Raw genomic sequence first — 16,787 nt, 5'->3', positions numbered from 1 at the left:
TGATGCATTTTGCTTAACTGAGGGATCGTAACCAGCAAAAAATAATCACTAGGGGTATTTGTGTCACATAAATTTTTCTGTACATTTTCAATAACTTTGATTTTTTGAAAAAAAAACTCGCTAGTAAAAAAAAAAATTTTTTAATTAAATTTTAGAATCCACTACGCTTTCACATACGAGAAGGAATTGTTTTAAAGAAATCTTTAATGGTCAGGAATCAAGGCCCTCTGCATGTAACTTATGACCTTCATATCGAAGAAGATCCAAACACAGTTTCAGTCTTCCCAAGCACTTTATCTCTTCAACCGTCTGAGACTGCCACAATTTTCATCACTTTCTCTTCATCAATAGTTCAGGAAGCTCAATAGTAATATTTTTTTGTTCAATTTTATTTTATTTATTTATTTATTTATTTTTTTTTTTTTTTGTATTTCTTCGTATTTGTCTTATTTAAAAAGTTTCTAATACTGAATGTTTAGAACTACTCATACTATTTAAATTTCATATGTATATGAATGTGTGTGTGTATTTGAGAAAAAAAATTTAAGATGAATAAGATAAGTTATTTCTCATAAGAAAACTGAAAGGACCAACAGAGCAGGAGAAAACATTAACACTAAATAACGTACTAAATGGCATACTAAATATCACCTTGTGAAAAGCAATAAAGGAAAAAACCTAAGTATCAAAAAGAAATATATATCTCAAAATTAAGCTTGAATTCCAGAATAAGGTTTTAAATATCTGATATGTGTATATTCATTTTAATGATTTTTGCAGGAGTGAATTTCATCAATTTGTGTTTGTTATAACTCTAGATTTCAAAGACATTTTACCATAAATGGGAAAAATTTAAGTCTGCTGAATTTTTTTAATAAAAATCCTCGCTTTTTTAAGTCACTGAAATTTAAAAAAATTTAAGTTAATTTGTCATGTATTTAAAAAGATTTTAAGCAGTGAAAATCTACGATAGCAAAACAGTTTTAAAATATTTAAACAAGTTTATATATTTTTATGTATGAAAATATCATTACTTAAATCTTAAAATTTACTAGTGCTCTAAATATAATTTTTTGTTAATTATTAAGATATATTTCTCTATGCCCAAGTTGAATAATCTTTAGATGACTTAATGCAGAAAAGGCTTAAAAATAATTCAACTTTGTCTAGTTTTGCTTTGAATGTGTAATTAATCAATTGATTATAAATATACACTTAATACTGAAACTAAAAAATAAAACATTATTGTTTGATACTTTAATTCAATCATTCAAATTAATACAAAACCATATTATAACAGCTATATTTAAAGCCTCTCAGTCACACTGTTCTATTTTAATTTTGTTCAATTTTTCCAGCTATAGTCCAGTGTATATTTGTGTAAAAACAATATATCTGCAATGTTGCAAGTAGAAAATATTTATAGTTAAAAGATTTTCTTTATAACTAAGTTTATTTAATTATGATGATGAAAAATTTCATATCTAGGCATTTTGGATTAAAATACAAAAGCCAATAAAGTGACTAAACTACATTGCCATATCAAATTTTAATTTGTTTTAATGTTAATGAATATCGAGCTAACTTTGTTACTTATGAATAAAACTAAATAAAGTGAGGTGGCAAATGATGCCAAATAAAGAAACTAACTTCAGTTTCAGTTCTGTAATGAAGAATCTTCTTCTATATACAAACTCAGAAAAGAAGAGGGAAATTTAGACGAAAATTTCAGATCGAAAGGGTTTACCAATAGGGAAAGGGAAACAAGTTTGAACAAGGTAATTAAATAGAAGAGAAATCTAAGTAATAAGTGTTGGGATGTGTGAAGAAAATAAGTGTGTTGAAAGAAAATAAATTTCCAAACATTTGTGTAAAATAGTATACTAGAAACATTTGTATCTAAATTATTAGAATTTTTTAAAGTATGAAATGACTCCCACAGGTCTAAGTCAGTAGCTGAAGAGTAGTGTTGAATAATTTTAGCATAAGAAAACTCAAACCTGTAATTATAATTTCAACTCTGTTGGAAACAAAAAATAGTGATCTTCTATCGAATTTCTCTTTCACTCTGTGTCTGAATGCTGGAGAAAGTTTTTAATTATAGAACTTAAACTGTGATATGCCCGTTTATGTGCTATTACTAATGCTCTCATTTTATTGTCAGTTCACTGAAAGCAGCAGCTCAACCTCATGGTCAAGTTTTTAAAGTTGTGGACATCTTTGGATCTGTTCGATCAATCCAAAATCCAAGGCATTCACTTCCAAGAGAACAACCTGGCAGCAGAAGACAGTCTCATTATGAATGCAAAAACATAGTTGAAGTAAATAAGAAGTACCTTGCCTGGGGTGGAGTTGATATTGGTCTTTCTGTGTGAGTCAGATAGGCTTTCTTAGATTACTTATGTTCAATATTAAGGGTAGAACTTAAGTATCTAATCTAAGCAGGCTCTAACTACAGGTATATCTTACACAATTTATTTTATGCAATTGAGTTCTGTGTCAGGTCAATCATTTTTGAATGAGCCTTGTTAAATTTTACAAAAGAAATTTAGAGATAAAATTCAATCGTCCCAACTGGGACTTGAATCTCAGACCTCTCTGGTAAAAGGTGGACAACATAACCATTGCACCATGATTTCACATAAACTAGAAAGCTTTGTTAGTTTGAAAGTAAATGAACCAAATCTATAACGGGGCATATTTTTCCCTAGAGATCTAGCAGCTAATTTGTATGTTATCTAAGGTTTTCAAGCGTGTTCTTTAATTTTAGCTTAACTTTGTTTTAATTGGGAATTTTAAGATCCGTAACTCCCTTGTTAGTTACATTTTAAACATCTTACGGGATATAGTATTTATTTTAAAAATACTCTGATATGCCTAATAAGAAAAATCCTATGCATGTTTAATGTATATTTATGTCTATGTATCTTATTATTTGCACTGAACTATATTTGTGTTTTTGCAAAAAATATCTTTCTGTTATGACTAATTTCTGTCTAAACTTTTTAATTTATTTAATTAACACTATAATTAAATTTCCTTATTTAATACACTTATTATTTTTTTTAATAAATCATTTCAGAATGAAAAACTTTACCCTACGCAATGCTTTGAGTTGGCCACTCCGGTTGAAATTATTTGTTAAAGAAGCCTCACAAAGCTTTCAGGTTATTTATATTTTGATTAATTTAATACAGTTATTCATAAAACCTATATATGTTACCTATATACATACATATATCGTACCTATATATGTTACCAGCAGATTGTATGAATTGTTGCATTGTGTATTAAGACAAAAATTTACCAGTAAAGTATATAAAGACTAAATTTTTCTCGCATTGCCTAGACGTTGTATCCATTGCAGCATGACAGAATGTCAATAAGATTATTTCATTCTAGTTATTTTGTTTATATGATAGTGATTTGTTAGTGTATCATATTTTATTTTTTTATAAAAAAGGCATAAATTTTAATTGTAACCTGGTATTATTAATTGCAATCAAATTAACAAAGATGTGTGGACCATTGCTCAGTATTTCCTAAACTGTTGTTTTTTCTAATTACATATAATTACTATCAACCAAATTAGCTTGTTAAAGTAAATTTTTTGTTTCATAATAAAATTAATTTATTAAATAAGGCGAATGTTCTTTTTTCTTAAACCCTACTGTCATACTTTGCTTTAAGAGCATTTTCCATTGTTTGCAATACATAGGCAAAGTAATTATAATTTTCATATTTCTTACTTTACTAAAACCTCCAGACATGACTCCTTATTGTCCTTAAAAAAAAAAAAAAAAAAAAACGAGCATTTTTTTTCTTCTAGTTGAATGTTCCCCTAATTTTTGTATATTTTTAAAAATTCTTAGAAATTAAAAAAAAATTTTACAATAATGTAATGTAACTGCTAAGGAATTATATTATATTAGATATGGCAGACTATTATATTATAACATTTATATTTCAGCTGTTGAACCAAAATAATGAAACTTCTCAAACAATTACTCTTGATCTTGAAGCAAAAGAAGAAAAACCTGTGAGTGTTGTATTCTCTCCAAACATGGCTGTTATCTGTTCTGGGATTCTTGGAATAAGACCAACATATGAAAATACGAAAACCTCGTTTTCTGTAAGTTTTGTGAAATTTCAAGAAAAGAATACTTTATTCGTATTTTTATTTTTTTAATTTAAAATTTTATCAAAATTTAAAACATTTTTAATCTCTTTGGTTGTAAACAAGTTTGGATTGTAAACTAGTACCTGGCTTTAGTAAACATAAGGCCAGGTAGAGTAAAAAAAATTTAATTGCTTTGAATAAATTTTGATCTCGGGATTTTCATGTGTTCCTACTGAGATGTAAAGTTAATTGTTCAAGCATCGCATCTTAGGAAAGTTAAGTATTGCCATTTATTACACTTGTAAACAATTAGCTTGTTTTCAGTTGTCAACTTGGCAATTAGTTACAGGGCAAAATTTTAAAAAATGAAGGAACAAAACTCTTAACCGGACTTTTGGGTATGCTATTCAGTATGAATGATAAACCTTCAGTATGATTTACACCACAATTTTAAATTGTTTTTATTATCCCAATTAATTCCCTAAGTTTTTTTCCTAAACTCTTGATTCGGATTATTTTCTTAAATTACAAAGTGCTTTTTCTTTATGAGAAAATAATGTATGTCATGAAAATTTTCAATACAATAAATAGATCATCCAAATTTTACTTTTAAATTTATTTGATATATTTCAGATACCTGTGAGTGGATATGGTGGATTAGGTAAATTGAAAGTTCTTGGTATTCCTGAGAGAGAGGGAATAGGATATTGTTTAGATATGGCAGTTACAAATGGGAAACTTACATTTTATAATATTCATCTTCAGAATACTGGTGCAAGAGCCATATTTGTCAAAATTGTTTTATCAAGTGAGTTTTTTTTTAGTAATTTAGTAGTCACTCATTAGTGCAGATTCACAATAAATAATAAATTTTAAATGCATAAACTAATTTCTTTATTCTATAATTTTAAAATTAATATATTAATTAATTTTTGCATTTCACTTAAATTCTAGTGTTTTATCCTTGGCAACACAACCCTTTTTTTTTCTTTGGTAGAGTGTGAAAAAAAAATAATTTAGATTTCAGAATCCACAATTAATTTATTTTTGTGACTATTAACAATGACTCGATTATTTATTAGGATGATGTACAGCAAATTGTATTTACAAAGTTTGCATGTGATACATTTGAACTAGAATAAAAATTATAGTTTTCTACATATATGGTGCAACCTCGAAAATCCGCACTGCTCGGACCGTCCGGATTTTAGATACCTTACTTAAATTGATAGAATTATCTAAATTTCTAATTTTGATTTAGCTACTAAATGCGCATATGTTGACCTCCAATAAAATTTTAACAACTTAACATAAGTGTGAGCTTCAAACGATAAATAACAGATTTTAAGAATGAAGAGATTTTAAGAATGATACGGAGAGTAGCTTAAAATTACGATCTATGCAAATCTGCACAATTATAATTAAATGTTAATTAAATTATTTCTAAATACGATTATCTAAGAGGAGGATAATCTTGGTTTCGCTCGGAAGCCCAACAGCATTGCAGTGAGCTCGAGCTTTTGGGACAAAATTATCACTCTTCCATCAATTCTTGGGAAATCCTTGCACATTAGTTTGCTTTGCACACAACAGGTAAACTTTGAGTGTTTTTCAATGCTCGGGGTCTGGCACACTTTTGCCTATTACCATCAACTTGATGCGATGAGATCCGGAAGCATTAGCGCATGCCAACACAATTATCCTCTCCTTTATATCTTTCACCTGCTGTGGCTGGAGGTTTTCTTGGAACATAGAGCCTGAAGAGAGCAGTTTCATTGGTATTATATATTTGATTGAAAAACAAATCATTTTAAACTACAAATTCGGAAAATTTCATCAATAAAATTTTCGTCAGCTTCAACGTCAGTTGACTCCTTTTTTTCAGCTACAAATTCGGAAAATTTCATCAATAAAATTTTCGTCAGCTTCAACGTCAGTTGACTCCTTTTCCCCTCAAATTCTTTTGTCTTATTCTGTGGCGTTTTTTAAGTCTTTGTGGAAGAGCCTTAATTGCGCCACTCAAAGGCACTTTCTCACTTCTTCTTTGTCGCACCCATTCTATCATTATATTATCCAAATCTTCAGTGTTAGCTTTTCGTATGGTTTTTCTTTTGTCCATTTCTAAAGGTACATCACTTTTCGTGAAAAGCAGCAGTTTTTTCCCTTCCGTTTTATTAAATCATAAACAGTGGATTTGCCGAGTTCATATTCTAGGCAAAGATTAGCCACTGAAGTTCCAAATCATATTTCCACAGTAATTCTACTTTTTTTTTTTTAAATTGAAAGTGAATTATGCTTCCTCTTCTTCGAACTTTCGTAATTTTTTTTACATAATTGATCGTTTAGATAACATAATGTTAGCAATTAAAACTAAAAAATATGAGCTTAAAATTCCAGCTGAATTTAAAACTATCAACTTATAGCTGAAACAAATGCTTCTAGAATTGAATTAGACTGTACCAGCTGATACTAATCCTTTTCTTGTTGCCGAGACTGGGGGATGAAAGAATTTGTCCCCGTCTCCTAAGATTCAAGTCTAAGAAAGAACCAGTTTTCTTTCTTCACATGCAAAAACAAAGTGGTAAAAAAGAATACCTCCTGCACTCCTTATCTACAAAGCACTGATAAAAATGACTGGAATTCACTTCCCACCCCCACCTCTTCATCCACTGCTTTGTTGTTTGAGAAGAGTTGCGGTTTTGTGCTTTTACATTTAAATTTTGTTTTAAAAGTTTATTTTTTTAAAATTGATTTAGAAATTTTTCTCTGACGAGCTGGACATAAGAGTCCGAATTTTAGAAGTCTGGATTTTCAAGGTCGTACTGTAATAGAATTGGTCCTTAATAAAAATTAGTTTTGAATTATTGATGAGTTTCAACATCTTATTTTGTTTAAACTTATTTTGGTTTGAAAATTAAATAAATAAAACTGCTGTTATCAAATTGTTATCTTTTGAATTTTATAATTGTCATAATTTTTTTTTTTTTTGCATTATTAAAATTGGTTTGAGGAATTTACCAAAGCATCGTTGCTACAAATTAGCCAGTCAAAACCACATCTGGTTCCTAAAGTGTAGATTAGGCACTTGTAGCTTTAACTGTTTATGACTGCCTATACTCTTTCTTGAATGAGGAAGTTCGAAATTCTTAGTGTATCTTGAATTCTTTCCTAAATCATTTATTTCTATAGTTTTAAAGACCACGCATGATAGAGAAACTTTTAATATGGTTTATTTTTCTATCTTTGAAGGTAATAACAACAGCTGTGGTTTAAAAATTGTTTGTAAAAAATAGTAAAAATAATTTTGTTACAATAGCTAAGGAACTATACAAAAGGCAAATTATCTGCACTTTCTTGTATAGATTCCCTGTTTTTCACCAAGTGATTGCCCCCCAAAAAATGCCTGATAAATATGTAATTTAATGTGTGTTAATCATATATTAATTTAAACTGTTCTTCAGGTGGTGGAGCAGATAATTACACTGAGAGGATTTCAGTGCGACCTTCAGAATTTGTTATGATGGAAAATGAAAATAAGGTAAAAATGTATCTTTATATTAATAATTATCTTTCAGAAATCTTTCATCTCCCCTTTCCCATTCAGAATATGGGGTTGATATTTAGTTTTCAACCTTCCAGCTAAAATAATTGTTAAAAATTATGTTAAAATCAATCTAAATTTTTTATAAAACTAAATCTGTATGTATTGAAAATTAGAATTTTTTTAAAACTTCAATCATAAAACCAAAGTATGAATAATACATTCTAAGTATGAATAATACTCAGGCTTTTTCTGGAGAAAAAATATGTATTACTATTAATTCTAACTTGTACTCATTTTGAAATTTTCATAGTTAGACATTTACATTCAATCAAATCCAATCAACAAATCCAAAAGTTATTTTTATTTAAAAATAAATGAATGGAATTTTTGTTAACATATTTAAGCAAATAACATTCTTTCTATCTCCTTTTATTCCCCTTTTCTCTGTAAAATGGATTTGGTGAATTATTTTATATTTACGAGAAAAAAACTTGTCACAAATACTGCAATTATTTCCATTAAAGTTTGCTAACTTTAATTTTGTTATTTAAATTCAACAGTAAATAAAAGTGTAAATAATGCTCTTAACAGTGATGCTATATCGCTTGTGAAAGTGTTATGTCTTTTGTGTCTATTAACTACATTATTTGTGCATTGTTATTTTACTTTAATTCTATATCACAAAATATTATATGATTTTTATATAAGAATTTGAAATCTTAAAAAATTGTTTCCTTCTTTTTAGGTGGTTGTTATTAGCTGCACTTTTTCTGCAAATTTTTTATCTTGGAACAGTTCAAACTTAGGAATCATGACTTTAATTTACGGAGATGAAATCATGAGACAGCAGCTTCGCAGATATGAGTACGTTAATCTACATTTATAACCCATTCTGAATCTATCTCATGTCAGTTTTTATATTAACCTTTTTCCCTTATTATAACAACAAAAAAATTTTTAGATATGTAATCAATTTATTAACTATTTGCTGTACCGCTTATTGGTGCTGTTTTTCTACTAAATTCATAAACTAAATTACAGTGTTGGTAACAGTTTGTGAGTGGTTGAGAGCTAAAATTTATTAAAAAGAAACATAATATTCTGTGGTGTGAACATGTAAAAAAAAAAAAAATCTATACCAAATCAAAATATTCTACAGGGAATATCATCAGGAGGAAGACTAGAAAAACATCCTGAGGAGAGAGGAATATAAATTAGTGCTGGGCTAGCAGCTGTATTTCAAAACTTACTTATAGAACATTTAAAGAATTATTTTTTTGAACTATATTTTAAAAACCTTCCATTTATTCTATTTGTTCACTAAGTTTCAGATTTCAGTATTTTTTTAGTGACTTGATGTCAGTTCTATTATGCTTTTATTTTTTATTTACGAGTAAATGAAAAATAAAAGCATAGTAGCATCTTTTCTTTTTTATTAATCTCCATCTTTTTTTCTTTTTTTTTTGAACTATGTGACTAGGAATGGGAAAATAACACTTCATCACTTCCCAGTAAAAAAGAGAATTCGAAGATTTAAAATTAAAAAGTAGTCTTGCATTTCAAAAAATATAGTAAAATGTAAAGTACAAAATTTTCTTTTGTGAAAAAAAAGTCTTATCTTGCCCTGGGAAATGGCATAAGCACTAATTTAACAGCGACTTTAATTCATTTGTGCCTTGTGTCTTATTGAAAGCAGAATTTCTTTTCCCAGAAAAGAAAAAAGTGGTAGAACAAGTGTTTTATTATTCAAATTTATTTTGTTTACCATACTAAATTAATAATACAAATACTTATATTTGCTCCTACTAAATATCATACCTGCCAACTTTTACGCATTTGGTGTAAAATTTTATTTCTATATTTAAAGTGGTGGTAAAATATATGCTTTCTATATATTCCTTGCATTTATAAACTTAATTTATAATATTTTAATCCACTATTTTTAAAAAAATTAAGCATATATAATAATATGTAATACTATTGTAGTAATCTGCTTAAACTTGTTCAAAATACAGCGAATGTTACTGCCTAAAATTGCATTTTAAATTTACTACCACTGGGGAAAATCATCCTTAAGGATTAAAAGTTGGCAGGTATGAAATATTTATACTTGAAGCCAAAGTGCAGAGCTTTTTTACAAAATAAAATGGCAGGTAACACACAAATATCCACTTGGTATAAAGAAATATGCACTAACACTTTTTTATATTGGTGTTTTCCATCTAACCCTTTTAGTAACTGGCCATTAATGGGTTAAATATTTCAGTAAGTCACTAGAATCCCTGTAACTACTCACAAAAAACTAAATAATTGCTGCTGTTATCTGAGAACTTCATTGATTACAGATAATTCACTGACTTTTTATATTTTCTGCTGTCTTTTTTTAATTACAATTTAACGTTAGATAACACTGTATCATTTGTTGCTCGATATAAGCAATATTTAACTGGGACTGAGAAATAACCATAACAGATTGGTGTAATAATTTGATTGTTTTATGATAAATACTGTAAATTATTATTCAATATCAAATTGTAGATTACTGCTCTTATGAAAAATATATATATTGTTCTTTATGTTTATAGAGTAGATAGAAAGCAGGCTGAAGTTTTGGGTGTTGACTACTATCCAGGGATAAAATTTACTTCCTACTTTGAAGAAGAAGAAAAAGTTCCAACTGGTGAAACAAAATAATATTGCTCTTTTTTTATGATAAATAGTTCTTTTGCCAACTTTCTAAAAAATAAAAAAAAAAAAAAACAATTTCACTGAAGCACAAAAAAGTTGGTAATGATCTGTGGATTTACTGCATCATCAAATTGCCCCTTTCATCATATTGCACTTCCTTTATAATAAGTTTTCTTTTTCCTTTTATTTATGACAATCTTAGACCTGCCTACTTCTCCAGCTTTTAGCTGGAGATTTTCCCCCTACATTCAAAGTAATACGGTGGAATCCTGATCTATCGTTTCTCAAGGAGCTATTCATTACGAATGATAGATACGGGAAAACAACAAGCTGGTCATCTTAAAATATCAAATAGTGACCCGAAAATTTATAAATTTATAAAAAAGTATGATAAATTGTAATTGAAAAAAAAAATTATTTAAAATATTTGGAAATTTTTGGTTCTTTCTTCTCAGGGTAAACAATAAATTTTCGTCAGTTTGATACAAATTGCTGTTCATTTTCTGAAAGTTTGTGTGAATACAAGAAGCTCCTCATTGTCTTGAAGGTTGAGACAAACCTTCGGCAAATGTTTGCTCCAATTGTTCAATATTTTTATCAACTGATGTATGAAGAATAAACCTGTTTAAGTCATTTTACCCAAACTGTAACAAATCCACATTTTTTTCATTATTAACATCAGAAGTTACTGTTCTTAAGACAAATATACTTCAACATTTTTGTTAAATATCTGTAGAATTTCTGAACGATAGACTGAGGAATCTGCTAGTTTCAAAAATTATCTAAATGGGTATTCATCATCATCATCAATAACTCAACAGTCTTAAATGAACCCTGTCTTTCTCAAGAAGTTACCAGTTTATCCTTCTGGTCGCCACAGCCACCCAGTCTCTGGGGTTAATTGAGACTAAGTCACTTTGAATCTCGGTCTGCCTCTTCTCCTAACTCCTATTTATTGGATTCGCCAGAATTTTATTTTTTCGGTGTTCGATCATCATTCATTCTTAAAATGTGTCCTGCCAATTTCATCTGTTGGACCTTATGATACTTCTGAATGTCTGGTTCTCTGAATAATCCATAAAGTTCAGAATTAGTTCTCCTTCTCCAAACTCTGTTATCACAAAAGCCACCAAAAATGGATCGGAGAATCTTCCTCGCAAAGATTTTGAGTTTTCTCTCATCGACCTGGGACAAAGTTTCAGATGCATACATGAGATCTGTCCTGATTAAACTTTTATATGTCAACAACTTGGTATCTTGGTATAAAGGCATCTGTTGGCCGCAGTTATTCTCTTTACTTTTGGGTTCAGAGCCAAGATGGAGGAATTTGTTCACCCTTTCAAATTTGTATTCTCCAATCTCTACGTGCGTGGAGGTATCAGTGTAGGAAATAAATTGCATATACTTCATGGTGCGTAGCCTTTTTAAAAAGTGCTTATTTTCGTTTTTTAAAAGCCCTTGAAGGCATTTTTAAAAAAGTGCTCAATTTTCCCTTTTCGAAAATGAAATTTTTTTACTTTAACATGTCAATTTCGCCATGTAGTATGCAAAAGCGTACGTTTCACATTGTTCTATTCAACGATTTCACAATTCATTCAACCATAATCTATTTCAGCGTACCGTCGGTACATAGTGTATGAAAGCGCCAATCATTTTACATGTTTGATGAAATACTTGCGAGTCTGCCTGTGAGCTGGTTTCGGTGAGATTTTTGCACTCTCGTGCTTCATTTTTCACCCTCTGAAATGAAACCGAAAAATTCCTTGGATCATTTTTTAGTGGCTAATATAATCAAGAAAAGAATTCCTTGTCAAAAACTAGTTATTTTATCATGATCATGTATGAGTGTTTAAAAAATACTTAAAAGGTGCTTATTTTTTGTTGAAAAATTTGGCTACGTACCCTGTACTTTGTTTTGCTCTGATTGAAAGGTTCATTTTCTTACCCTCTCTTTCCAGATCTAGGAACACTTGCTTGAGGTCTTTGGAGGTTTGTGCTATAATATCAATATCATCAGCATAAACAATTTGAAGGATTTGGAAAATATAGTTTCTCTTGTGTAATTTTTGAATCTCTTACTTCTAAATGAGTATTATTAACATTATAAGGAAAACATTTTTGATGGGATTGTTATGACAGTATGAGACACACGAGAAAATGAAAGATCCTGAAACTATGGATTGATATTTGATTGTAATAGTGATTTTGTTATAGCAATTAATTAAAGTTTTTGACTACAACAATATATGAATAATCAAGAGATATACATACAATGTTAAAAATGAAAGCAGTATTGTATTTGGGTGATGGTGAAATTTAAAAAAATTTTGCTTTCTTAAACTACCATTTTAAAATGTGGAAAGCTAGATCTTCCAGGTTGCCAGCTCTGCAACCTTGTGGGCTAGATGTCAGTGTTGTTAACAACATCATCAAATTTTATAATAATTATTCATTTGCATTTCTAATGTATTCTGTTAGGAATATTTTAAGTAGCAACAATAAATTATTTATAGGATTGAATGCACAAGCTATGGCTGCTTGCTTAATCTTAATTTTAAATAAAGCTTTGTATTTCTGTTTTTCATGATCTTATATTTCAAATCCTGCATCATGTTAAATCAGTTTTGATCATCTTCTGAACTGTTCTGAATCAGTTTTGATCATCATCTAAAAATCTGTTGAAAGTAATTCTGATTATATAAAAATTATTCTGAGTAACATCTTTTTTATTATTCGTGATACCTTAAATAGTGTATTTTGAATCTGTTTTATCTATATAAAAAAAAAATTTATATCTTGTTGATGATTATGTGTCTGTTATTTACATTATATCTTTTAAACTTTTAGGTTCTTTATGCCAAAGTACTCCTAAAGATGCCTCTCTCTTTGCTTCTAATTTAAAAAAGACTATTATTCATCTGAACCCTGTAAGCCAAGACATGAGTTACAGTCGTATAAATTTTGAGGCACTCTCAACTATTGAAAATGGCTTTGCAAGTATTTTGGGACAGTCAGCAACAACATTTTCTAAGTACGTTAATACTTTTGCATCAAAATTATAAAGAAAAAAGTAACAGTTTAGTTTTTAGTTAATCTATGAAAATAAGCAGTAGATTTAAAAACAAACAGTAAAAAGTAAATTGTTTACTTTTCATGAAATTCAGAAAATGGATTATTAAGCTCTGTAACTTGACCGAGAAAAAAGTATTCTTGTCAAATATCTATCTTTATGCAAAAGTTTAAATGCAGCAATTGTTAAATGGCGTCAAGTTTTTTGAAGTCACAATTTTTTTTTAAAGTATACATTTTTAAAAATTGCTCTGAACTTATTTTGTATGACTTCTCTTTAGTTATAATAGAATAAATTTTGTCATAAAAAATTAATATGTCGATTAACTGCAGCATAAATATTGTGCTTTTAATAATTCTCCTTCTTTCGAATTGAACAATTTATCTTAAAATGCATGAGGTTGAGATATTAGTATAATTTCCAATGATAGTTCTCCAAGCACTGTGGATATGATTTTGCTCTAAGAAAAAATCAACTGGTTATAGTGACTCTTCCTCAGTAAATTGCTGTACCCAAAAGTGTTATAAAGTATACATACATTATTATATGTACTAAGCAGTATGAGGATGCGATACCACGGGACGAACTTTTCATCACTATTTCTTTCACCTTCATCAGTAATTTAAGATTTAAAGTAAAGAAAATAATTAATTCTGGCAAACCTAGAGTAAGTCGTGAAGTTTCAAATGCTTAAAAGAAATGTTCAAAATGAAAACAAATTATGAAAGGATAACTTAGGATTACGCAATGAGAAAGTTCTTTTTCCAATAATTTGCTTGAATTTTAACTCCAAATTCAAGTATGCAGCCTCTATCATTACTCTCAATCTTATTCTATTTGTGGCCTGATATTTTGCCTCCTTTCATTTCTTGCCGATTGCATTGGCTCATTGTTATTTGAATCACTGATGTTGAGTTCAGATGTATAATTCATCTCCAAATATTTTATTACTCTTTCTATAAAGAATTTGCCCTCTTTGGTAAACTCTAGTATGTAACTCCAAGGTACCACATTAATTTTTCCTCTTTTTATTTATTTTTTTTGCATCATATTTAGTTTTTCGCATCATTTGATTGACTTACCCAGAGTTTGCAGAACTCATGGCCACAGTATTATCAATTCCAAGAGGGATGAAGTGATTTATTTGAATGTATCACTAAATAAAAATTAATAACAAAAAAAATCAATAAACAGTTACTTACTTCTATTATATTTTTCTTGAAATCCATTGCTTAGATAAAAAAAAGAGCAACAAATTATTTTTCTTTCCAGATTATATATATATATAATATGTTTTATTGTTCTAATCGAAACTCTTTCTCACACTTTTTAAATTCACATCCTGTCCTTAAATCTATTTTTGGCTCAAATATGCATTAATTGAAAGTAAAGAAATTTTTCCCTTTACCCTGTGTGGGAATCACGCAACCAATTATAATTACTAAGCTTTCCCTTTTCCCCTAAAATATAATAAAATAGAGGGAAATTCATTTGCTACTTTCCCTAGGATAAAACCTTAAGCACTCACAGTTTTAGAGTGCGATTTTGAGCTCCGCCATTGATAAAAAAATGTTTTGAATATATATATGTTGTTACCATTACTTAACTATTATCTTTTTTTTATATGAAAATTACAATTTTGTGAAAATGTTATTATTTTGAAAATAAATTAATTTTGACTTTGCTCTAATATCTTTTACTTTCTGAGCTCTTCATCGAACCAATGATGATCAATTTGTTAAGCTCTTAGTGTAATAAACTAAAAATAGTTATTAAAATGAACAATAATGTTTAATTATTTTTACAGGAAGCCTACAACTTTTCTGGAAGCGCATTCACCTCCACAAAAAGAATCCGCTATTGACCGGCAGTGCCGGCCACAAGAACTTTTCCCTTTTGGTCAACTAAACTTGGAGAAAGATTCTGCTAGTGTGAAAAATAGCAGGGATAGTTTGATTAGAAAACCAGAAGAACAATCTTCTAGTGCAGAAAATAGCAGGAATAGTTTGATTAAGAAATCAGAAGAACATTCTTTTAGTGTAGAAAATAAAGGAGATAATTGGACAATTAAACCAGAAGAATTATATCTTGATAGTTCATCAAAAGATGTTCGAATTGCTGTGACCAACCATTCAAAGAAAGATTTAAAGTAATAATGCTTTTTTTATTTCTTTATTCATAGTGAAAAATACTAAAAGAATATCAAAAATTTGCAATAAATGATATATTAATAGTAAGATCCGTAATAATTTTATTCTTAATTTTATAAATTAGTTACAAAAATTTCCAACATTTGGCTGCTTCGATTAACATTTCGTCGGGCTTGACAGTGATATACTGGAGTGTGTTCTATGGGTCACATTTTTTTTTGTTTGTATCTGTTTTTTTAATGCCATAGATAATTGCTCTGGGCTTCAGAATACTTTTTATAGGGACTACAGTACTTTTCGATAATTTTAAAAATTGTGAATAAAATGCTTATACCTTTTACTATTAATCTACCATGCATTTTATCCTTTTATCACTGATTGTTTGTGTTATTTGATATTGGGTATTCTTTTGCGACTAATTAACAATGTTTTAGATACTCAATAATAAATGTTGAACCTGGCATTGTGTATTTTTGGTTTTTTAAGGCTTTTCTGGATATTTGTTTTATATATAACTTTTCTTTTTGTGTGGAGTTTATTTGAAAAGAAACTGTTCGAAAAAAGTTTCTTTTTAAGCATAGTCCAATAAATAGAGTGTGGAAACAATTTTAAGCTTGTTAATGCATGAAAATATCTTAATGACAAAAATAGATTTTATTTTGGCAAAAAAACATTTATGGAAACTATTTCTCTTCAAATTGTAAAGTTCCGTGTTGTATATTAGTGGTATAATTTTAAGTGCTCATTGTATTATTGTGATTTTCAGTCACTTTTTCACTTAAATGTTATTTAAATGGCATTTTTTTTAAAAAAAATTAAAACTGAAATGTATAAAGTTAAGCGTGTATCACCATTTTAAAGAGTGGCACAAATTGAAAGTGAAATATTAAATTCTAAGAAACAGCAGTATAAAGAAAATAGTTGCCGATTTCAGTTTATTTAAATCTTCTGAGAAACCAAACCTCGATTTTGAACTGATAATTTTATTTTTTGGAAGTCTTATTTGTGTAAAAAAATAAGTAAAAATAAGAATACAATGGATTATATTTTTACAAATCTATCACTTAAGATGTATTGTGGGATGCAATTTTTTTATAGATTTTAGTCATTTATTTTATTTATATATTTTCAGATTCCGTGTGGAATGCCCTATCGATGTAATAACTATATCGCCCTTAAGTGGAATTGTACCTGCCCAGTAAGTTAACTTTAACT

At 28.6% G+C, this 16,787-nt stretch overlaps 1 protein-coding gene across 5 annotated transcripts in view; it reads left to right on the top strand.

Moving 5' to 3' along the window:
• Positions 1 to 16,787, top strand: part of LOC107444724 (centrosomal protein of 192 kDa) — a 78,393-nt gene that overhangs the window by 43,481 nt on the left and 18,125 nt on the right. For all 5 annotated transcript variants that reach the window (XM_043039715.3, XM_087168387.1, XM_087168376.1 and 2 more), the window contains exons 19-29: positions 156 to 367; positions 2,165 to 2,371; positions 3,083 to 3,167; positions 3,971 to 4,132; positions 4,754 to 4,928; positions 7,582 to 7,658; positions 8,410 to 8,528; positions 10,250 to 10,344; positions 13,200 to 13,383; positions 15,230 to 15,571; positions 16,705 to 16,770. In XM_043039715.3, the coding sequence (XP_042895649.2) occupies positions 156 to 367; positions 2,165 to 2,371; positions 3,083 to 3,167; positions 3,971 to 4,132; positions 4,754 to 4,928; positions 7,582 to 7,658; positions 8,410 to 8,528; positions 10,250 to 10,344; positions 13,200 to 13,383; positions 15,230 to 15,571; positions 16,705 to 16,770 (1,724 nt within the window). The remainder of the gene's footprint in view (positions 1 to 155; positions 368 to 2,164; positions 2,372 to 3,082; positions 3,168 to 3,970; positions 4,133 to 4,753; positions 4,929 to 7,581; positions 7,659 to 8,409; positions 8,529 to 10,249; positions 10,345 to 13,199; positions 13,384 to 15,229; positions 15,572 to 16,704; positions 16,771 to 16,787) is intronic.

This window comes from Parasteatoda tepidariorum, chromosome 1 (assembly GCF_982258835.1).
Source record: "Parasteatoda tepidariorum strain Cologne lab strain chromosome 1, Ptep-v5.0, whole genome shotgun sequence".
NCBI lineage: Eukaryota > Metazoa > Arthropoda > Arachnida > Araneae > Theridiidae > Parasteatoda > Parasteatoda tepidariorum.
The sequence above is the reverse complement of the archived record's forward strand: the minus strand, read 5'-3'. Positions and strand labels throughout refer to the sequence as shown.